Genomic DNA, 25108 nt, shown 5'->3' with positions numbered 1-25108 from the left:
GCGGTGTAACTTGAGGACACCACATTAAGATCTATGTTAGCCCTTCAGATAAAGCTACATAGAACATATGGAGCAACCTGCAGGGGCTATACTCTGTGTAAAAGTGCACTCATTTTATATATAGGTTGAGACATATTGCAGGCTTGTCTGTAATAAGGGTGGATAAAAGAAAAGAAGATGGTCACAACAAAGCCTCTCTTGTTCGTGGTATTATAGTTTAGCACGTGAAAGAGCATGCTGACTGATAAGACTTTAAGAGGTTAGACTGACGATTTTCATGCAGACAACATTCAGAATTTAACACTTTAGGTCAACTGTGTGACTTCAGATGGAACTATAACCTTGACAGAAAATGATATTGATTCAATGGAAAATAGAATCCTGATTTTACCACTTAAAAGTCTGATTTATTGCTGTTTCAGTGTGTCAGTGACAGCACCATAGGATGTAACATAGAACAGACGTACAAGTTAATTGGCCATAACTCTTAATCCTGCTCAAATGCTCTTTTAATCTCACGGTTTCCAGGTGATGGATGTGTTAAGCAAGACAAACCACTTAAAGACACCTTCATTTGGAACACTGGGGGATGACCTTGTGACACAGCTTCCATTTTTCTCTGTTGGTTAACCGATTCTGATTGCCATCACTCGTGCTGATTAAGTAAACCTCAGTGTTAATAGAAGCAGTTCTGACAAAGGTTCAAATGTATTCAAGCTGGGCCCTGGAGGCACTCAGGCATAATACATTGCTCTAGTAATGATCCAGGAAATGTTTGTGAGTGGACCAACTGGCTTGTTTAAGGTCAAGGGTTATATAAAAGTTGGATTGGTTTAAAATTTGTAATATGATGGACACAGGAGAGTTTCAGTGAATGTCATGCCTCTCAGTGGGTAATCCTAAGCCGGCCCTCTGGGCTCCCTGAGATGTTTATTTTTAGTATTCAAGGGAGGTTTATCATTATAACTAAAGGGAAAGTGCCAGAACTGAAAACCAGCGGTGTTAAAGTTTAGCCACTCTCACCTCCCATGTTGTGAAAACCCAAGCAAACCGATACACAACCCTGAGCCACTAACATCTTTAGACATGCTTGCCCCCAAACACATGCTGCGAACGGGTCAGGTGGCGCTCTGTCACCAGTGATCAGGAGCATATGAGCAGATCACAACGTATCCTGACTAAAACCATGAAAATGGTTCATGGATTTTTCCAGAGATCAGGTGTCATCCAGTCCAAGCATAACACTGTACTACCTGCTTTCATTTAAACTACATCCCTGACAGTTTGGTTTTATGTTGGAACACTTTAAGAGTTGCCACAAAATATTTGTAAGTTGTCATGTAGTTATGGTGCTGCTGTTTGGTGTATAACAGCTTGGTTTTAATCTTGATGACAAGGCATTTTTGACAATTTCCAGAGGATTTCAAGAGAGTTTTATGGAATAGAAAGTTTAAGGAGTTTCCACAGCCTTCAGAGAAAAAATATAGCTCTTAACACTCTCTTGGCGGTCATAGAAAAAGACACTTATAATTCACCCTAACAATCTGAAAACATTGTAGGAAATAAAGAGTAATGACAAGAAAATTTCTGTAACGCATTAATAAACTCTGACAAAACAGTGAAGTAAACCATACAAAATGACACAATCTAAAAATCGCTATGGACCTATGAAACTTAGACTGTAAGTGAGGCAAAAAATAAAAAGCTCTACCAGCTGGTGGTGACAGACCACGCCATGCTGTCTGCTTTGTATCCATTTTAAGAAATGTCAGTCTCGCCTTGTTAGGATCAGCTCTGTGATGCTTTAGCAGATGTTACATCAGTAATTTTTTCTTTTGTCTTTTTTGGTATTTAATCCTCTCAGTCAGTTCTCCTTCTTACATGCCTTGTATTTAAAAAATAATATTAGTGTATCTGACTGATGATGTTCCTTTCTTTGAGTCTTAAGAATATTTTAATGGCTTCGCTCAGAGTTTCCCCTGTTGCTTTACCTTTCTACCAACAGCAACATCATTTGTACTGAATTCAAGCATTGATGTGTAGCGTAAAAATGGCCTCATAATCTTTTAAACAGTCAAACTTCAGCACTCTGCATACAGCTGCACAATTTTTCAAGTAAACTGTTATTTAACCACAAAACTGCAGCAAACGTTACACACTGCTTTTATACTGAGTGTATCATTTCAGTATCAAAAGGCATAAATTAGTCTCTATGTGGTTTTGTCACACGAAGATTTAAAATAATGAAACAGAAAATGTAATCAGGGATTTCCCTGCCTCAGCCTGGTACTGACAGAGATTTCTTCCTGTTAAAAGGGAGTTTTTCTTTCCCACTGTTGCACAGTTCTTGCTCATAGGGGGCTGATTGTTGGACTTCTCCAATACTTTAGGTTTGATGTTAAAATATTTATTTACACAGCGCCAACAGAAAACCACAACAATCATATGACCTTCTATGAGCAAGCGCTTTGGCGACAATAGGAAGGAAAAACTCCCTTTTAACAGGAAGAAACCTTCAGCAGAACCAGGCTCAGGGAGGGGCGGGGCCATCTGCCGTGACTGACTCGGGTGAGTTACAAGGTCTTCACCTTATAATATAAAGCGCCATGATCTGACTGTTGTTGTGAAGGTTCCTAGTTTTCATTCATGGTAGAAGCCTTTACATAATATGATCATAATCACTAATAGATTTTGGGGTTTTGTTTTTTTTATTTAAAACATCTTTTTATAAACTGAAGTTCTCAACAAGTGGAAACGTTGGCATGTTTGTAAGACTAAATGAAGTGCACAGTGGGAAAAAAATAATTCTCTGGGGATCATGTGTTGTACCAAAGTTCATTAACATACTGTATCAGTGTGGACTGAAATGTTGCACCGAAACACCGGGCAACAAACCACACCGCAGTGTGGCTAAAAGATTTGAAACATTTGTACTGAACCAGCCTCTGTGTCTGGGCCTCCTTGTCATCATCTGGAAACAATCAAGTAATCCTCTTCAATAAGGAGAAAAAAATGAAAGAAAATTATAAATCTGACAAGTCCCAAATGTGTCTCACTTCCCTTCAGCAACTCAATTAACCCTCTGTGGTGCATTTAAAGTTTACGTCGGATCTCAAGACAATCCTGGAAGGAAAAAGGTCATCTTGTGAAAATATTTTGGTGAAAATATGAAAGAGAATTCAGAAGCATATTTAATACTGTACGATCAAATGGGGGATAAAAGATTGGTATATGGGGAAATATCCAATAAATTTAAGAATGGAAAGGAGGAAATGAAACATAAAGAACAAGGGATTTATGTGGGATTAATGGGTCCTGAGAGTGTAGACCTCCCCAGAGGTAAGAATTTAATTCCTTTTCATCAATCCAGACCTCCACATCTAAAACTCTCTTTATCTGGCAATTTCATATTTTTCTACTTCCAGCATCTGTCATCACTCTTACTCTGACCTGTTCTCTTATTGTGACCTAGCTTCTTCTCAGTAAAGGCAATGATTAGCATGAGATGGAATGACTTACTGCACTGTCACAGAGCAGATCAGGAGGCTCAATCAGCCGGATGTTAGCTTGAAGTCCCTCATATATTTATGTATCCAAAAATTTAAGATTAACACTGGAGAAGAGAGTGGTGATGTTGATGGGAGGGGCTGAGAGTAAGAAGATAAACAGAAAAATAAATCTTTGTGTTGACCTGCCATTTCCTTATAGGACATTTTGCTCCTCCTAATGATACCACTGTGTTATCTTCTTTCAACGAACGGAACATCCAGTTGAGTCAGACTGATACAAGATAGAGACTCAAATATACGTCAGACTTGAAGCCTGATGTTATCTGTTTCCTCTAAACCGCCAACAGCAGCCAGAAAAAGACTCCCAGCAAAAGTGTTTCACGCAATAGAGCAAATTGTCACAGTGAACAAACACTGACACAGCACCGTGTTCATGATGCCTCCACTGGTGGATTGATGGATACTGATATCAATGCAAGTGGAGTCCGGACAGAGCCTTAAAGTGTAACCTTTGGTAACAGCACCCCATAGTGGCAGCTGGTGTTGCTCATTCCTAAATCACAGCTGGGCCATTGTAATATGTGCATTTTATCAAGCACATCTGTATTAAATCAGAGAGAGGACAATTAACAAATATAAATATGTTAATGCAACCTGTGTAGTTTGGGTTTTATTTAAGCAGTTTCTGCCATACTAACATAAAGACCTAAATGTGAATGACATGAAAATTCAAGTCCCCAAACGTTATGATAGTGCTTTTTTTAAAAAAAATCCATGTTTATTTTTTTATTTTTTTATTATTTATTTTGATGCCCACAATTCAAAAAGGTGTTTTCACAGTCATTTTGTGAACCTTCACAGAGAGCTCAGTTCTTTTTTCGGGACCCTAGTCTCTATAACATCTCTGCTAGAAATGTGAAATGTGTTAGAAATGTGGTCAGAAGACTCGGATAGTAATTCATGCATCCTTTGCTTTCTTAAAAATCTCTTATTCATCATTGGCACCTGGGAAAAACAGACACAGAGATGAGCAAAAACAACAAAGAGATCCAAAGAAGATGAGGACAGGGGTAGGAAGCCATATATGTTAGCACAGCCATGTCTCTCCATATTCATGATTTGCGTTTTGCCCAAATTACATTATTTTTGTTATTCATAAAACTTGCATTTAAAGTTTAATCATGGATGACAGCTCAGCTGTCAGCCTTGTTCAGAAATAGATATAAGTGACCTTCGAGGATAAATGTGAACAACCTACACAAAAACTGATCAAACTAAAAGTCTTAGTTTGATCTGTAATAGGAAGACACATTACGATCACCATGTCTCCATGTGTGAATGAACAGGACAGAGTGCTGGGCTGCTCTGACAGCTGATATCTGCTTCTGTCTTCTTGTTTAAAAAACAACAACAAAACAGACTTAGATCAGGTTTTGTGTAGGTGTTTCATATTTATCAGAACACATGGAATGTGAATATTTGCAATGCCTTTAAATTTTCTTTACATGTGTGGTTACATTCTCTTCTTTTCACCGGCATCAGTAGCAGTAGTATAACCTCAACTGTGTGGGAACCTCATGAACTAAGAAAATATGACTCCACTCATTAAAGAAAAAAACACAAAAGGAAAATGGGAAAAAAGGAAAAATGTTTAAATATGCATTCAGGTGAACTGACCCTTTAATGACCTCTCCTGCTTAATGAAGCTTTGTCTCCATTCTGAAGGTCCAGAACTGATGAAAGACACTAGAGGGCAGCCAATACTCATCTATAAACCTTTCAGCCTCGGTCTGGACTGTCTGTCGCCTGCAGCTCCACATTCAAGCTGAATTATACTGTGAAATAGGATTACGTGTCAAGCAATGCAATGATTGAGCACAATTGTTGGAGTTTGCCAGGAGAGAGGAATAAAAAGGAAAATACACAAACACAAATTCCTATTTGTCATGCTGATGTGAGTCATGTGTGAAACAACATTAAGATAAGTCAATCCTGGATGTCAAATGATGGGTATCTTAGCATCCACAATGCTTCTTCTTTTTTTTCATATGAGTAAAAAATAGCAGCAGCTCTCCCCAGAGAGTATACAGGCTGAGTTATGGCTCCATAATTATGTGCAGGAGTGAAAGTGTGCGTATAAATGAACGTGCTGCGTTTTAAAAAGGAGTTTTATTATGGTTGCTGTTTCTTCAGATTGTGGGCTGGGGAGCAGATCTCCCTTTATAGGTTATGTTTCCTCTCCCAAAGACCCCGCTCGTACCTAGGGTAACTGAAGAGGCTTGCTTGAATTATACAGAGGCACGTTTAGTGTTTGAAATAATCCAATAAAAAAGGGAGACAGATCAAGAAACCTCCTCAGTTGATGAGCTCATTCCCACCTTCCATCAGCATTTCCTGCATCATAATGAGCAGCAAATCTGTATATGTGCACACAGGCAGATGGCTGGACTAGAGCGGCTGTCTTAAAGAATTTATTTTTGCCCTAACTCTTTGAAGTTTCAGTCACACTAGATTGACAGGGCTTCCTCTCCTCCAGTGACCCCCCAGGTGTTACCTAGCTCCTTTAGGGGTCAGGTCCCACAGAATGCATCCAGTTGAGCCAATTAACCCCATGAAATGAGATCAATAAACCCACGACACCATATGCATTATTAGCAGGTAGTAAAATAACATTAACAAAGGGTTTAAATGGCTAAATCTGAGATAAAACAACACAGATATAAAAAGTTCTGACCTAGTGACAAAAAGATATAGAGCAGGTCTTCCTCTGGTGCTGCAGTGTGTGTAAAGATACAGGGAGGACAGCTCACGTAAAGCTCATCTATAAGTGCAATTAAGCAGAAATCGAGCCGCTGGGAGCCAGGGGACCTGTGTAGTGATATCACGCATTTCAGTCCATTAACCTGCTTCTAATGAACTGAGTGTTATTGGGGAAAACTCTTTATTAATCACACCGGACTGAGGTGACGGTCACTGGTTCATCGTGTACGTCAATACCCTTCAGCAGGGCTCCAGTTCGGTGTCCTTTGGGGAGGACAAACAATCTGACGATACCGTGTATGATGTGACAACGTGTGTGAGGATCAAATGCATTCTAGGAGATCCACAGCTCAGCATTAACCTCTTCAGTTACCATATGACAAGAGTTGTTTTTGTTGTGACAAGTGCAGTGTGAAAAAAGATCCAGTCTTTCCCAATCAATGATTTTCACCCACCCACAGTGATGATTATATTTAATGACAGGGTTGCTGGTGAGAAGTACCCACAGAGTTGTGGTGGATTAGTAATGCTGTAGGCTAAAAAACTCATGTCAGAAATACTCACAAGGGAATGGAAAACACTCAAGCCCTCACACAAGTGGGACAGATGCTTATTGTTGTGTAACTACTGGATATTTAGGTTTATTGTAACTTATTTAATTATATGTTGGATCAACTGAGTAAAGAGAAGGTAACTGAAAGAGGGAGATGCTAGAGAGGTGGGAAGAAAGTGAGATAAGGGAGGGGGTAAGAGAGGGAAACAGAGATTGGAGACTGGAGAAAGAGGGGGACAGGCACAAACACATGGGTAGGGGAAGGGAGTGAGGTAAAGGCAGAGTGTGTGTGTGAGAGAGAGAGAGAGAGAGAGAGAGAGAGAGAGAGAACTGTTAAAACGTCTGTTTGCTCTTGCCAGTCTCAGCATCGCTCAGTTTCTGCAGGAGGCTGCAGCTCCATCCCTCCAGGATCTCCACTGGCACCAGTGACCAGATATGATCTACCCACCACCCTGTGTACCCGTTTAACTCTGAGCCGGAATCGCTTCATTTTTGCATGGATGATAACAGCCTTCCGCATGTTCATGGATTTCTCACACCATATGTAATCTGACTCAAACACTGGATTGGTGAGAAAAAAAGAAAAGACAGTAGAGTATCACTCCAAGTGGTTTCCTACGTTTTTTAGGTCTGTGGAAACAGCACTTTAGTCAGGCATGGGCATGGGACCGTGCGCCAGCCGAATGGGACCGGGTGCAGTAGGAAGAGCATCTTCCTGAAGGAGGAAAAGCCCGTCTTCGGGAGTTTGTTCTTCTTACCATTAACAATTTATATTCTTTTTTTTTCTTTTTCTTTTTTTTCCTGCCGGGGCAGGGGACTGTGGGTTTTACGCGCCGGAATGATGCGTCCCAACCGAGGCTTCATCCTGCTCCTCCTCAACGGAACCGCTTGTTTGGTAAGAAAAGAGTGGGAGTGTGCAAAAAGATAAAAGAAAAAAGTCACGCCGGGGTCTTTATGCGTCTTTCTCCGAATTACCTCAAAATACCTTCTGCGTCAGAATATACCGTAGAGTAGGCTACAAACTTCCAAACTCCGTGATATACGCTAATTAAAGGGGAAATGTTTGCGCAGACGTGCGTGGATAGCAACTGACAGCTTAGATTAATTTGATGGAAATGATAAATTACGAGACGTGCAGGTCATTTGTGCTTCTTACAAAGATGCAGAGATAATCCTCGACTGCTGCACGACAGCACTGTGTTGACCGCAAACCAAATTCTGCTGATGTCTGGTTTGTTTTTGTTTTTTGTATCACTAGTAATTGTTAAGACAATAACATTCACTCTGACCCCGCTCGTCTCGGGTACGCCGGGCGCAGTGTCACTATTCTCGGGGGACACTCGTGCTGGCAGCGTGCGGAGCGCACCGTGCCATCGGTGTTTGTCACATATCTGTTTTACTCTGTGCGTCTTTGGAGCCGCTTCAGTCCTCAGCTCTGTAACACTGTCAACAAACACTACATGGCCATTAAAAAGTTACAGTGTTACAAATTTATGATTTACTCTATCAATTGAACTCCAAAATATCAAACGCAAAACTGTGAATCAACTGAGGAAAAGTTTATTTAACCTTCCGTGAAAACCAGGCGTTAAAAAAATGCATTATACACAAGATATAAGCCACATTTCAGCACTCTTTAAATTATGGCTTTGATTTGATATAAGCTGTAGCACCTTTACACTACAGGGCCATGCCCCAGGGTTCTTGTGTGTGAAATGGTACAGCAGAATCAGCAAGACAAAAAGCTTGAATACTTTTTCATGTGAAAGATCCACAGAAAGATAAAAGCGCTGGTTTGTTTTTGTAGTCTTTGCTGTGAGAGCTCTTACCTTATTGAACGATGTGATTAAAGACTGAATTTATACAGTAGGTGAGGAGAAATTTATGAGATCTAATTCAGCAAATTAATGCTAAATTGATTCATACACAACACTCCTGCCAATGGATATGTAAACACTGAAGTTTCTGTAGCTTAAATAATACTTCCAGCATTGCATAACCTTACAATTTAATTTGGATCACCCACTCCTCTTTCATGTGCGCTTCTAGATTTATTAAAAAGCAGCCTTTAATGAGAAGTCAGCTCTTAAATCGCATGAGAAAACTTGAAAACATCCTTCTGTTCGGAAACCCCTAGGCTAAGGGGAGCTCAGTCATCTCAGGGCCCAGGGAATGAGCCAGATCCAAAAAAAAAACATAAAAACATGAGTGACTGAAATACTGAAGTGAGGTTGAGTGGCTGTTCAACCCGTCTGTGACGGCATTCCTTCAAGGATGACCTTGTGGTTTTCATATTAAGGTATTATTCAGATACTCAGAATAAAGTGATAGCTCTTTTGAGGATCTGAGGTCTAACAGACATTGGTTTTAAGTGACTTAACAGACTCAGTGATATTCTTGGCTGAGACGGAGCTCTTTCAACGGATTCTTCTGTTCTCTGTGAAATATGAGACCACACGCTGTCTTAAAATATGGGGGACGAGTGCCTTTTCAGCTGTTGTATAACTAGATACAAGAGTGGGGATAATAGGCTTAACACTCACTTGTTGTTTTGGTTCTGGAAGCGTTTTGTGAGCTGCAGGGCCGCAGCCTATTGTAACCCAGAAGGTCTGTGGCTAAATGATAATGACATTAATTAGAGCATTTTTTTTCTCCCTCTCGCCAGACCATGTATCTATGAAAAACGTACACGGCCTCCCTCAGCAGGGAATCTTGGGTAATTCATTAGCCCTGTGACATTGATAAATTATGGAGCAATTAATAAATTAAGTAACTTTTTATTAAGTAATGGAGCAGTGATTAATAATTAAATGAGCCTGCTATGCATTAAAAATTTGATTTGGATGATTTCTGTTGTAATAGCGCTGCAATTTTCAGAGAGGGTTCAGTCTCAAGGGATCTTTTGCAAATGGCTACTAATACAGACGACTATTAACACAAGGTGCCACTCTGGTTGTTGTTTATGTGATGAATGATGTGTTTCAAATGTTAATTATTCCCTGAATTTGAATGAAGGGTTATGAATAATAAAAGCCATCTCAGTTGTATAATTGACTGCTTGAGAAATTGTGTTTATTTTTAGCAGCAGTTGGAGTTATTTTTCATCAGTGAAGCTCAGCAATCTGACTGCATTTGTTTCACTAAACTAAATCGCTAGAGTGAATTTTCTCAAGATAGTCTATTGAATACTTAGGATGAAAGTGAGTCAGCTCTAATGTGAAAATGTTTAGTTTTGGAAGGGCAAATAGACAGGTAAGAATGTAAGAATGAAAGAAAAGAGATGGAATGAACCAAGATATTGGTGCTAAAAAAGGAGTCAGCTAAACATCTGCCTCAGAGGTTTATACCCCTAATTGACAGTCATCACAGATTCTGTGTGATTTTCACAGAATTACACATGTTAATCCACTTGTAATTACAAACGCAGCCGTGTGGATGAACCAGGGTTGATGGGATGAAATCTCAGACCAGCCAGTGAAACCTGGGAGGAGTGAGGTCAACGAAATGTGCAGCTCTCTCTTTCAACAATCTTAAGAACTATCAATAAAGGCATGAAGTGTCCTCGAAAAGGGCATTGAACTCTGATACTCCGGTGAGCTGCAGAATTTCTTCTCTGCAATTGTTTAAAGAACCTTGTGCTTTTAAATGCATTACTCGCATTCAACATGGCACATTTGTGTTATTTTAGACTTGAAAATGCAAACCTAACTATAATTTTACTGACAAGGAGAATTTCGTATCTACAGTTCAGTAAATGGAGATATTCAAAATGAGCTTTTTGTTAAGTAATTTTGTGCTGTAACCTTCATGTATTAAAAATCTCTGGGGGAACGTAGGCTTGACTATTTGTGAATCACAGATGCTCTTTCTCACCAGATTTTTCTGGAAAGGGTAGCCCCAGGTAGCCTTTCTGTGGCCGTGAGAGACAGAACCGCTTTATGCTCACACTGATTGCTTTCTGCACAGATGAAGACACTGGCCATCATGCTTGATAACTGAATTTCACTTCTGTAGCTGAGCACCGAATGTCACTTTTTACAAATTGAATTTCTGTGGAGACATTCACACATATTTCAAGGTCTACATGCCACACCGTTCCCTCTGCGTGTAAGTAATTTTAAAAAAAAAAAAAGAAAAGAAAAGAAAATGTGACACTTTGAAGAATTCACACTGGGAAATTGGGAAGTAGTGCTGTTCTGTTTTCTCTTTCTTAACTTTTACTCACACCCTCCATTTGACTTTGCCATCAGCAAGGAAACACTCACTCAAGACGGCGCATCAATTAATAACAAATTGTGCTGTTACATTTAAAGCTGGAGAGCCAAAATCACTTCTGTGACAAAGACAAGATTTTACATCACAGAAGCATAACAGCACAAAAACTGAGACAACAAAAGACATTAAATCCAGGCAGCATTTGCTGTGTCTGAAACAGCAGAAGACAACATGGTGCGACAAACGCACTCTGTGCAAACCTGAAGATTTGTGCGTGTAGTTAAAGAGCAGAGGCTGCCTGACGCTAATTCTAACCACATCAGACTCCTCTCTCCATTCTGGCCTGTCACAAATTCTTAAATTCATGTTTCTTAGATACCTGTCCTCCTAGCAGGGTCACTGACCTTGTCCACCCAGATACATACCACCTCATCTTGCGAAACAAATAGAAGAAAACTCAGTCCGATGCTGCATACATTGCATGTAGTCACAAACGTGCACAGCCGCACCAGACCGAGCTCAGTTTTTTTCAGCCTTCCCGCTCTCGTCCTCTTTGCCATCGGTGTTGCAATCGGCACGTCAGAGCTTATAAACTTTCACTCTGCGCCTCACATCCCACGCAGATGCTGGAAACACAAAAACTCATTCATAATTGTCAAATTTCTATCATAAGGGAAGGTCGGCTCTGTATCCATGCAAGCCGAGCAGTCTACTGTGCTGAGTCTATGTGCCGTATAGTTATGAATGTCATAACTGGGTGACGTGAAGAGGAAAATGATCATCTCATTGTATCTTTATCATCAGCAGGAGAAAATGCGCATCATGTTTTATCCATCAACGTAGAGGAAAATGACAATTCAGGTCATACCCTTCAAGCAAGCAGTAATTAAATAACCAGAAAAGTTTACTCAAATATCTAAACTTCAGTATCAATAGGAGTCTTTTTTATTCAGGAAACTAAAAATCTAATGGACTTGTAGATAATAGTGTTTTTAGGCTTAACCACTTCCACATAATTCTTAATTCTGGGGTAATGATAGGAAGATAAGTTAAACAATATCCCCTTGTTACTGATGAAAACAACATTTCGAGTTTATTGTTATTACAGCATCAATCAGCTTCAGCGTTTATTTACATGAGCTTCTGGATCTAGCACTATTTGTATTTTTTCCAGATCAGTTTGTAAAAAATATGCAGAGTACTTTATCTTTGCTAAGATTAGTGTCTTTTTATTAATAATGCATTTAGAAAAGTAATTGGTTTTCTCAGATAATTTAGGCATCCTTGAATATGGCTTAAATTTGATGTCTTTGCTTTTTGATTCTTATTCTCTTCTCGTCACTTTACCTGTGTGGCTCTGGCACTATTTTCCTCTTTGTTTCATTCGAACAAATTAAACAGCTAGGAGCAGTCGCAGAACATATAAACAACATATGACGCAGCAGCGGATGAGCAGTGCTGGACAATATTTGTAGCCTATTGCCTGCAGGGTAAAACGGCTTGAGTTATGAACATGCACAGCATGTAGGACCCCAGAGGTGCACCTCCTCCACCACCCCCGACCACCCAGTGAGCCCCTCCCACAGGCTCCAGGCAGCCCCATAGCAGAGACCCAGACAGACAGAGAGAAAGCACACACCCTGACACACTGACAGCCCTTCATATTGAAGCGCCAAGCTGTCCTCAGACAGAATACGTTGTCTCCTCAAAACCAGCACAATTTACTGTGGCATTGCTTTCTAGGAGACTGCAGGGAAGACAGAGCAGACCCTGAAAGAATATCTGTAGGTTTGTCTACTGGTTCAGATAGTGAAGTGTGGATTACAGTGCACAGCTTAAAGAAAAATGACTCGTTGCCTCGGGTATAATGAGTGGGTGTAACTCCCCGGGGAGCCAGATAAAGATGCGCATGACTTTAGCACAAAGGAATAACTAAGGATGGGAAAATCCATAACCGACATTTTAATTTCACAGAGCTTCTGCCTGAGCTAACAATAGTCAAAGTTGTTTGAATGTTTTCTGAAAATACAAACCGTTATAGGAAGTATCAATATAAAGTAAAGCTTTCATTGTTTTAAAATCTGTAGGCATCTCAGCAATAGTGGAAAAGGCAATATGGGACCAGGGGATTTGGGTTTATTTGAAAGGGGAACACTAGGCTGTCAGTGTAGTTTAACACTGAAGAAAACCAAAGCTTTCATGCTGACCTCATCATGGTGTTGCTTGAGCTGCCAGACCAGACTGAAACCAGTGTGCAGAAGCCCATTAATATTCTCATTTCTCTCAAAATCTGTAAACAGTCTGTTCTGCATGACTGACCATCTAGTATGCAGTTTACCAGCGTGCCGACCAGTGACGGTACAGTGATTTTCGGGGTCAGAGTGGTGCACATCTCCAGACAAGGCCTGCTGAGAGTCTATACATGGGGTTTCCAATTATAGGAAATGCACAGCCACGGGAATGCAGGAATAAATGGATAATGGGAATGTTTATGCAAAGCACATTGATTTCTGATTTTTTATTACATTGCTACATGAAACACCAATTTGAGGAGTTACACAGATCACACAAGCCATCTCAAAAGTGACACCTAAATGTCTATTAACTGCTTAAGCTAAGGTAACTTAATTAATCTATCCATTTTTTCAATAAAAGAAACCAAAATTGATTTTTAGAGAGTTTTATCATGGTCAAATTATTTATAGTTTACATTTACCATTTTATAGTTGCAGGACACTACATTAATGTTAACAACTGTCATTTGAGCAAGATATTATGTAAGAATGGTTTTTAAAAAAATGATGGTTAAATGTTCAAATATGCAAATCATATTGAAGTAATGCACATACTTTTCCAAAACAGACATTTAAACATTGAACAAAGCCAGGTTCCCAATTCTTCTTGGCACATTAGAGTCAAAGGGTTTCATAGAGGTGCCTTTGGCAATTTCCTTTCATCACTTCATAAATGTAAAAATGCTCTCAGTTATCACCATGGTTGTAGGAGTAAAATATACCATGAAGCAGGCTCTTAATGATAAAAAAATGAACAAAACAAGAAAATTATCCTCATAGATAGATAGAATAAAGCTCTATCTACAGGGCTACTTTACCTATAGCATCTCTCCTTTAGAAACTGAATCGTGTTTCTGTTCCTCTGGTGACATTTCCAGATTGTGTCCAGTCCAGCTGAGATGGACTGCAGAGTGTCAAATGTCTTACAAGCAAGCACTTGCGATCACGTTTCCCCTTCCTGCTTACATTTGGTTTAATCAGTTTAAACACTGAAAAGTCTAAATTCAGCTAGAAGACTGCTGAGACGGCTGGAACTTCAGACATCTAAGTGCCTGACCTGTTTGTCATATGTAAATGAGGTTTACATACTCACTTTAGCAGCTTTATGTGTATGCCACTCGTAATGCCAGACAGAACCTCAAAGCAGTCGGCTAGGCATGCGCATTTACCATGCTAATGTGAACACATCTAGCCCACGTATAAATTAAATGACAGTGACCCAACATATTCTCAGTTCAACCACAGCTGTCCGCTAATGAGAGAATCCCAAGATTCAGTACCTTTTTAGAGCTACTATAAGTGTAAAAGGAGCCCATTCACACAGTTACACACTTTCTCAGCTGGGAGTTGCACAGCTAAACCATTGTCTGATTTGGCCACTCAGCACCTCTCCACTGAAGCAATTTAACAGCCTCCCTCGGGAGCATATTAATGGTGGTTGTGCAGGAATGACAAAATTATTTTCATTTATATGGGTTCAAAAATTAACAGAAACTCTGTCGCACTGTATCAGACAACAGCCCTTAATAAAAAAGGGCATTTAACTGAGGGTTTTATGCCTCCATGAGACAATCCTGCAGTCCTCCCAGCCTTTACCAGACAGGTATGACTACTGTAGCAGTGGCTTTAATCAGCTGAGTCTCCCAGCCCTTGCTTTGGTCCCCACTCTGTGGGGAATAACTGGGGAGAAACCATCCCCTGCTGCCACTTTCCATCCTCCCTCGCACTGCCAACTTGTCGATATCTTATAATGTAAAAATTTGATAGCCAATTCAGAGTCTAGCTTCAGTCTGAGCATACAAAATGAGCCCAAGTCCTCTGGGACCGCACAAGTGAACATGTCCAAAATGGGCTGGAAAAAAGAAGGGTGGAGGATGCAGAAAGACAGAGTATGTTAGAAAAAAATAGTTTCGAATAAAAACTATTCAGTGTATTGAGTTTGTTCACGTACCTCAGATCTTAGTTCCAGTGACCCCAGAGAAGCTGGAGTAAATTATTCATTAAGAGTCAAATGGCTTGTTTCTTGTGAAATTACCTTTCTCTCGCTCACCTCTTCTTGGATCTACACTAGCTAGAAGAATAATTAGTTATAAGGGCACAGCCATTTTCAGACTTTAATCATGTAACAGAGAAATCTCCTGCAGTGAGCATATTACATCTGGAGATGGGGAAAGGAGGCGCGGGTGGGGCGTGGGTAAGGTGGTAGTGTGGATGAAGCATTGACTAACACTTAAGAAATCTGAGCTGCCTCGGTCTTTAATTAAAAATTGATGTCATATTAGAGATGAATATTTCAACTCAACAGCCAGAGGAAAGTGGAGTGCTTATTGAACTTGTCAGCTCTGCAGGACAAGCACATGCTTAAGCTCCATCGGGTGGCCCCCACTGAAGGATTCAATCAATAAGTTTACTCTTTTCCAGCTCATGCATTCATATAACACGCAAAGATACATATGTAAGCTGTATGTCAAAAAACTGACACACTACATTCAGCTCAGGTGTCCCAACAAAAGCTTCACATAAACCCTATGATAAACACTACCATGGCAATGCCATTTTAGCTAATAAGGCAATCCATTGCAATATTATCGTTCATTTTGACTGTTTGTTTCCCACTGATTGCATTTTTATTACATTTTGGTCCCTCCATTATAAAACATCTAATTCTTGAGCTGCAGAATGCGCCACTGTGTTCATGAGATCTGATGCTCAGCAGCAAGTGTACAGTCAATGGGATTTGAAGTGGTTTTAATGGGAACAAGTACATGCTGTGACCGAAAACAAAGCCTGAAGATCAGTGAGAGAAAAACGCACTGAAAACGCAACAAATTCTCATCTCAAAACGTAACATACGACGCCATATGACAAATTGTCGGTATGTTACGCAGTCGGAAACATGAGGAATGAAGCTACACATGTACATTCATTTTAGTTTCTCATCATTAATCGCTTTGGAAAACACTATCTAATATGATTAGGGATAAGATTATGATTAGGATTAAGGTTAGGCCTGGAATACACGGCTGGAACTTGTGTTACCGCCGGGAGTGTCATTCTATTGGATTCCATTCGCAATACGGTGCGTATCATGTCGACATGGAAGATTACCTTTCACGTTCCCATGGGATGTCTCGGGACGTGACAAATCGTCGGTATGTTACATGGGAATGAGAACGGTCTCGAAAACCAAGACAGTCTGCTGAAAGACAATAAGACGGGCGTAGTTAATGTAGTTTTGTTGCTACAACTCCTTTTTACAACAGTAGTTGATTTAATTATTTGATTATTTGTTTTGAAAAAAATATCAGCAAAGCTACAAAACAGAAGAAAATGCCAAATCCTCATTGAGAAGGAAAAAAATCTGAAGTTGATTACCTAATCTGTTCGCAATAGAGATGTGAAATCCACGTATCTCTTCATCTGTGAAGTATATTTTGCAGGATATCTCCAACAGTCACAAGTTACGTCAGACTACTGTGTAGACTACTTCTTAGAAACAGTGGTCTATCACCAGTCCCTTACTTCTGTGAGTTATGGTGGAGATTTTACTTAAGTCACCCCATGATCTCTGCGCTATATTATGGCAACAGAGTGTTTCTGTCACCAGGGGAAAGGGGTTAAAATGGTGTACCTGTCACAGTAACAGGCTGATTATTGCCTGTGGAGCAGCCAGGCTTCTGAGGATCGCTCCCCTACCATACGTCCTGCTGCTAGAGAGGCTTGGGGCCTGTGCTCACTGAGGCTGAATGACTCACAATTACCACAGCGACAGAGCCCGCAGCCACCTCCCATCCTCTCCAGCCGTTTCACTGACTCACTTAGTGCACATGACAAATGACAAAATCACCCCGAACCTCCACCCCCTCACTAAGACCCGACTGCCCATCGCCCACACTTTGCATACAGTATTAAAGCTGGGATACATCTTGCCAAGCTTCATGAAACAAAACAAACTTACTCTGAGAGAAACTTCTGATTTTTCAAAGCAACATTACACTATGTTACAATATATGGCTGGTTTATGTTGTATATTTTAGGATGACCTAGTGAACAATAAGACTTTGGTATAGTGGCTACAGCCCTGGAACAAGTGCACATTTTCTAACTCTTTAAAACACTTCTTAAAATTTTATGAAACTGATCATTAAAAAAGGCAAGGTTCTCACAGTACATCATCATCTGTTAGATTAGATTATAAATCTGAAAGCAAGTGGCTTATTTAAATACCCAAAGCAGATGGCATTTAGTGCTGGATTGTTAACAAAACAACGTTTTTGTTTCCCAAATATAAAAACATTCCCCTAAATTGAAGGAAAACGAAACTAATTTCAGTTATTCTACAATATCTTAAATCACAAGCTTCCTGTACTTTCATAGTTAAATGCAAAGGGGATAAGAATTGTAGCACTGCAATGTCATGTGCTACCATATAATGTGTGACTTCATTTACCTTTAAGATACATCATTCAACAGTGAAACCACAAACAGTAGTATCCATTTACCGCCAAAAACACAACTCCAGTTAAAGGCATTGTGTTTGGACTGGTGCTCAGAGTGTGTTCTGTTACTGTAGTAATCATTGTCGCTCTAACTCAGGTTTTCTTCAGGGCCAAATTAAGCTTATTCTTCCATTTGCCTTTGACAATGATGCTGTACACTGGATCTGACACTTCCAGCAGTGCCAGACATTTAAATCTTCTGTTTAACAATAGCACAGCGTTTACTTCATCTCTACTCCTGCAGCCCAGCCTCTCTGACTCCCTAATGAAGACTGTGCAAAAGAGGGAAGGAGGAGGGATACTTTGCTTAATGTGTAAGCTACAACAAAGCATGTTGCAATATGTTTCTGCTCAGATACGAGCACTGGCACCATCTGAGAATTGCTGGCAAAGTGATGAGGATCTTAAAACAAATGGACAGTTTCATAGAAACTGTAGGACACCGCAGGGGCTCTTGAGTGCTATCTGGGGAGGCAGGCAGATTGCTACCCTCTGTGCCCAGCAGCCATGGGCTCACTGAAGAAGAGAAATCAAACACAAACTAGTCCTTCAATAGGAGCCATGGGTAATGGTATGTCATCAAAGTCATCCTGTCTAGCCTCAACTTTCTGGTCTAAAAAGAAAAAATGAGAGAAAAAGAAAAAAAACATAGATATGTTTGAAAAGATTTAAATCAATAAGTCTAAGCGCTTTTGAATTTTGGTTCATTATTAATGAGTTTGGGATTCTCAAAGAAGCTATCTGTTTCAAGAGGAAGGAGTCTTTGTCAGGACTGTTATCGGCCCCCGTGGGGAGACTGAAGGATCTAAGCGGCAGTGTAGCGTAGCAGCAGACAGGTAACTAGAACAGAGGGCATCTGGCCTGTAACAGCCCCATGGGAATAAAACCAGATTAAGGGAAAAATGGTGTCCTCTCATCTGAGTCCACACACCAGACCACAACCACATCAGTGGGAATCCTTTCAAGACAGTTGAAATGCGATACACGTTGTTATGAAAGGAAATACATGTTTTTAGAGAGACAGAAGAATCAATATCACTGACTAACTGCAGAGCAAGTGAACAAATCTGAGTGAGCTTGAAAAACCTGCATAAAATGGAATAAAAATGAGTCAGACTTAATAATCCTGACTAAGCCTGTATAAGGAAGCCCTGGCAGTCAAGACAGTAGATGGATCAGAGCACAGACAGAGATCCATGCATTATGCATCATTGTAAAATCTCTCTGGGTAGAACGCACTCACACACACGCATGCACACACATACACAAACTTACCCCAGCGCTCGCATTTGCATCACTTATTGTTTGCATTTACCACAACTCAAAATTCACAGACGATGTGAGTGTGTGTTCCTTACTGTCAGATCCAAAGGACACAACAATTCTGGATACCTCCATGGCACATTAGACAGAAGCTACCTGTTAATAGATCATTACCATTGAATAATTACCCATTACTTTGCAAGCACATTCACACACTCATCACAAAGCTACTGCTGAGCACAGCAGCACTATGTTATCTCCCTCCTTCCTCTTCCCCTCCCTTCAGTTGATGTTAACATCTGACAGCTTTGTGTGTCTGCCGATACAGATTTTTTCTTTAATTAAAACACTGGAAGTCTTAATTGGACATTACACTTTATTCTCAGGCCCTCCCGTTTGCCCATCTCCCCACCCTCAAACACTTTGATCCTCCAACCAAATGTTTCGAGGCCATAACAGCTTCCCCATGCACTCATACCAGAGTGCTTAAAAAGCAAAAAGCTCACTTTAAAAAAAGAAACATAGCTTAGTCTCCACTTTCCACTGACATTTTTCCTTTAGGATTTTAATACAAGGCAGAAAAAAATCTTTCCAGGTGGATTATCTTGCAATTCAGTTCTGGCGAAAATGAATTAATTAATTCTCAACTTGGAAAAAATACTTTATAACAGTTAGTATGAAGGCAAATACTTGTGCAAAAACTCCACTGATTGTTGTAAGAAACAACTTCAGGACACATTTCCTGATTGCAGCTCTTCATTGTTTCAAATCCTTTGCAGAAAAATATCCACTTTCACATATATTGATTAAACTGTACAAGAACACAGGAGTCACAAATGCCACGTGAATTCATTTATGATGTGGATTTTGTGTTTGAATCTGTTCTTTGATCCCTCTGGCCTCCCAAGTAGCTGATGGAGCCTAGTAAACTTAGGGAATTACACTGCCTCTGTGAGAACGTGACATAAGGGAGTATTTCTTTCTCAGCGAAGGTAAACAAAAGATTTTAATAATAGCACTACGTGTAAAGTTATATAAATATATATAAATAAAACATTGATAGAATGTCAGTTAAAATCTCTCGAGGTATGAACAGTAAATTAAGTATTGATCAAACTGTTAATTTGGTTTCTGTCTACATTTTTTTCTACCTTGCTAATAATTGCTTCTACCTTTTTTTTTTCTCTGTTTACCTTCTCTGATCCCCTCCTCCACAATACTCTCCAGGTGGCACTGAGTCAAGAAGATGACTCCTCAAACTCCAAGAGCTCCTCAGATGACTCCTCCCAGACAGTGGGCCTCCTGGGCGGGCAGGCTTCGCTCTCACCCCTGAGCCGCTGGATGCTACACAGTAAAAGCAGAGCTGCTAACGCCACCTCTCTGGAGCTGCCCTACCACTCTCCAGTCCCTTTCTCAAAGCAGGAGTTTTCAAAACAGGAGTTCTGGGAGATGTTGGGCAGTGATCTGCTCAAACCCGACGCCTCGAACCCCAGGGTCAAACGCCGACCAATTGTTAAAACCGGCAAGTTCAAGAAGATGTTTGGCTGGGGAGACTTCTATTCCAATATCAAGACAGTAAGGCTTAACCTGCTAATCACCGGCAAGATTGTGGATCACGGTAACGGCACATTCAGCGTCTACTTTCGACACAACTCCACAGGCCAGGGCAACATCTCAGTCAGCCTGGTACCACCTGTCAAGGCAGTAGAGTTTGACCTGGAGCGCCAGAGTGTGGTCTACCCCAAGGACTCCAAGATCTTCAACTGCCGCGTAGACTATGAGAAGGTGGATCGCCAAAAACGCACCTCGTTGTGCAACTATGACCCATCCAAGACCTGTTTCCAGGAGCAGATCCAGAGCCACGTGTCCTGGATTTGCTCCAAGCCTTTCAAGGTCATCTGTATCTATATTTCCTTCTACAGTACGGACTACCGCCTGGTGCAGAAGGTCTGCCCGGACTACAACTACCATAACGAGATGCCCTACCTGCCTTCGGGCTAGAGGACCTGTAGGCGGGGAGGAGAGGCAGGAGGAGAGAGGAAAAGGGGGATGAGTGGGAGTGACTGCAACTCGTGAGGAGGAAACCAAGGCTGTGAATGTCATAGCGGCAGCGAGACACTTTAAAAAAAACCTCTCTGTAGCCTGACTGTTGTAAGATGTATAAACATATATGCAAAACATAAAGTACAGTATGCAGATAATGAGGCATTCGGAATGCTTAACTGCAGTATTCATTAACTGGACTGGTAGGGAAAAATCAAATACCGCCAACTTGCACATTCTTACCTCAGACCAGTTTCTATATGCCAACTTCTCGCCAGCTATTTCTCTCTTCCATTAAGTCATTTGTTAATGTTGTCTTAATGTCCTTTTAAACACCCTTTACAAAATTCTTCTTTTTCAAAGTCACAACGCAGTATTGTATCTTTGATATGATCCACTGGAGAGCTGAAGCAAAATCCAACTTTATAAATATGGTTAAGTTCCACACTGACTGAAACATACCACAGGGAACATAAATCATTTTTTTCTCATAAAGAGAAGATGAATGTAAAGTGTAACCAACCATAGGACCATTCAGGTTACACTCTCAGTCTTTTTAAAGGGCATATATTTAATGTGAGGGAACGTCCACCCCCAGAACAATGTTTAAAGTCCCATCTGCATTCTCTGATGCAGCCACCCTACCGTATCACTGATGTGTAGTCTTTACCTGCAAAATCTAATCATAATATATCCTTCAGTTACATTACCCCAGTTCAATAAAAGAGAAATAGGAGGTGGAGAGAGGAAAAATAATAAAATTTACAAAAAAAAAAGAAAAAAAAAAAAAGAAATTGCTCATTAAAGATTCAGGACTGGGGCTTAAGACAAGTTCAGTGTGAGGAAAATAACTAGATTCTGCATAGTGATAAAATTGGCCCTTCACTCTTAAGAGAGAAGGTAGGGGAGTGAAAGACGGGGAGATTCGGTGTGCTCTTTTAATTAAAGTGGAGAAGGAGACGTAGAGTATGCAGCGCCTTCTATTGTCCCCTCTGTATGAAAAAGATTACATTTTGTTGCCGTCAGGATTCCTGATTTCACGCCTTGATAACTTTGACTGTGTGAGGGAGATTGCTCTCTCACGACAAATACTGTGTTCACTAAAGTCAGCCCGTTATCTTGAATAAATGAAAATATTATCATAATAATTACATGTAATTTAATCTCCTTTAGAACTAATTATGGTTTCAATGAGAGGGCAAAATGTATTCCTGAAAATCAAGTCAGCGGGTAGGAGGATAAGAGGACGTTCAAAGGGATTGCTGTGTTTTTGTATGGCGGCAGCAGCCAAAGCTCAGCCCAGAATTAACTGCTCTCATTAAGATAAATGGCCACTGGCTGGCCCATCTCATGTTACTCTCACAAACAATATCAGTGGAGAGCAGCCACAATGGAGCTATGAATTAAATAGGGTGACATGTTGTGTGCTGAGAGGTTACCACTGTCCTGTTTATGAGGACACAATGCCTTCTTGGTTCATTAACGATGAACAGTCACAAGACAGGTGTGAAGAGTCATTAAACAGTGATATAAGATAACCAGTTTGATGCTAATGTACTGTGACATCAGTGATGTAGCCAGATCTGTGCACACACACGTGTGACTGCAACTGCACAGCAATCTCGCAAGTGGACCCAAGCAGCAGTAAAGTCACCATGAAGCCGTCCTCCTGTGGGGGGTAGCATAAGGCCAGACATAAATGCATCGCTCTGGCTGCGCTTTATGAGCTTGGAGAGCAAGAGTAGGAGGTTAAAAAAAAAAATTCGTCAGCTAAAGATAGTAACAACGAGCTGTACATCTGCACGTCAGAGCTGGATTTTTAGTTTAGAGTGGGGTGATTCTTCTCTATATGCAACACACAACCTGTGGCCCGGAGCAAATGTCAGCTGTGCACAAGCATGTCTGCAGGTGACAGATAGCTACACCACCCGCAGCCATTATAAATGGTGTTCATCTGTCTGAGTCAAACCTCTGTCTCCTTCTGCATGTTATTGTTTTATCTAAGCACATATTTCATAAATGCTTGGATGCCCTGCTTGTTGACAGCACACTTATCTGTCTGCTGTGCCTCTTATTCCATACGTTTCACAATCAACAATCACTGAAGGGATTTCCCTAAAGAGGCTCAATCAATCAGAGTTCCAACTATGTGAAAGCAAGCAGAGGCAGATTTTGATTCAGCCACATCACAGTTACAGTCTGAGCATCTTCTTCTTCTTTTTTTTGGAAAGCATTCACAGAATCCCAGTGGAACATTCAAAACAGGTTTGACAACAACTCAAACTATAGACCTGATACTTGTCTGAAAGTATACTTGTTGTCTTAAAGTCCTTTTCCTTGACTGGAGGAAGTTTCACCAGTTTAAAGTACATCCAGCAGCATGAAAGAACCACTGCCTTCTGTTCTGTTCATCCATTTCCTCACCCACCAGCTCTCTCTGCCCCTCTCCTCTCCAGACACCTGCATGTTACTCAGCCATGTGCCCCGCCGTCTTCATGCTGTTGTCTACTCCCCACGTGTGACCTGGCTGACTGGCTTCAGCCTCTGTACCCTCCCTTATCCTGAAGTTGAACCCTGCTGCGGGTAGTTCCTCACTACTGCCCTGCCTGCCCTCCAGCACACTGTGCTGAGCTGAGCTGGCTAATCTCTGCGAGCTTAGTGTCGAGCCAAGTGAACATCGGCAGCGAGAACTCCTGTCTCCCCTCTATCTGTTTCTCTCTATAGTTATATCCCATCAAACAAATGCGTGCGCACACACAGTCTTAAGATGTGCTGGTTTAAGTATTTTCTTCTCTGCTGTTCAAAGCAGAGTTCTTACATAAACCCCTGGAATGTGAGGACGTGAAATCTCTTCGAGAGCACGCCATTGTAGTGCCCATCACAGATACGGCCCAGTAACCTTGATATTCCTCTCCTCGTGTCCCGCAGGGCATCTGGAGAGAAGTTGGATACTCATATATGAAGGAATCAAACTGGTCAACATGAGCCCTCAACACTGTACCATTATAGAAAATATCAAGGACACATGTTGGGCTACCCACTAAGAAGAAGCTCCTCACTCTGCTCCTTACCGATCCTCTGACATCTACAGCAATACCCTCACAGAGACTCCACCCTCTCCGCCTCTCCGGGGCGAGATAAAGAAAGGCTGCTTGGCAAAGCTGAAGAGAAAGTCATGTCGCTATGGGACGGTGTTGTTGGTGGCAGCAGCCTTATTGTTGACCCACCTGGTGCCAACAGATGTGGATTTTTTGGCCTTAGAGACTGCAAGACAACACTGATCCACACGACAAACATTAGTAACAAATTCAGACTGTCAAAAAAATAAATATACATATAAATAAATGGATAAATAACTAAATAAATATATATATACATATATATATATATAAAGAATAAGAGTCCTCAGATCTGAATAAAGTTGTATTTAAATGTGGGTCATGAAGTGAAGGTTGTCTGTTTTACCTTTTTGTTGCTCATGGTTTTGTCATGTGGATGATATACTGTATGGATGAAATGATGGAATTTAATGTGGTTTTCAACATTTTAAAAATCAATAAAGTACACAGAAGTACTTGAGCCAATTCAGTTGTAGAGAAACAGGCTCCGGCATTAATATCTGGTTGTACTCTGTGTGTAGGAAGAGTGTGTCAACAATGCTGAAGTCTCTATTTTCTTGTATTTGCATACCCATACTGTGTGCCAAAGGCAAAGAAAAGATGTGACAAAGAATTTTGCCAAGGGCTCTTGCAGATTTATATGCAGAGAGAGAAAGAGGAAGAGGAAAAGAGAGTAAGGAGGAAAATGGGGTTGAGAGAGACCAAGGAAATATTTCAACTGGAGTGATGCATGAACATAACTTCATCCCCTAATTAGCCTCCTCTTTCGTTTTCCCCCTTCTCGTCTCTTTCGCTCTCAATTTCTTTGTTGTGCGTCTTCGCACTGCTCTTTCATTTTAAAATACAACTGACG

At 40.7% G+C, this 25108-nt stretch overlaps 1 protein-coding gene across 1 annotated transcript; it reads left to right on the top strand.

Annotated features, from left to right (window-relative positions):
• The first annotated feature begins 6985 nt into the window (after positions 1-6985).
• LOC309704661 (neurexophilin-1) lies at positions 6986-24719 on the top strand. The gene is made up of 2 exons (XM_082529992.1): positions 6986-7717; positions 20321-24719. The coding sequence occupies exons 1-2, from the start codon at positions 7661-7663 to the stop codon at positions 21092-21094; spliced, it is 831 nt and encodes a 276-aa protein (XP_082386118.1). The 5' UTR covers positions 6986-7660; the 3' UTR covers positions 21095-24719.
• The last annotated feature ends 389 nt before the right edge of the window (positions 24720-25108 follow it).

This window comes from Aulonocara stuartgranti (genome assembly GCF_965226115.1).
Source record: "Aulonocara stuartgranti genome assembly, chromosome: 4".
In the NCBI taxonomy this organism is placed as follows: domain Eukaryota; kingdom Metazoa; phylum Chordata; class Actinopteri; order Cichliformes; family Cichlidae; genus Aulonocara; species Aulonocara stuartgranti.
This window is presented reverse-complemented; position numbering and strand designations above follow the sequence as displayed.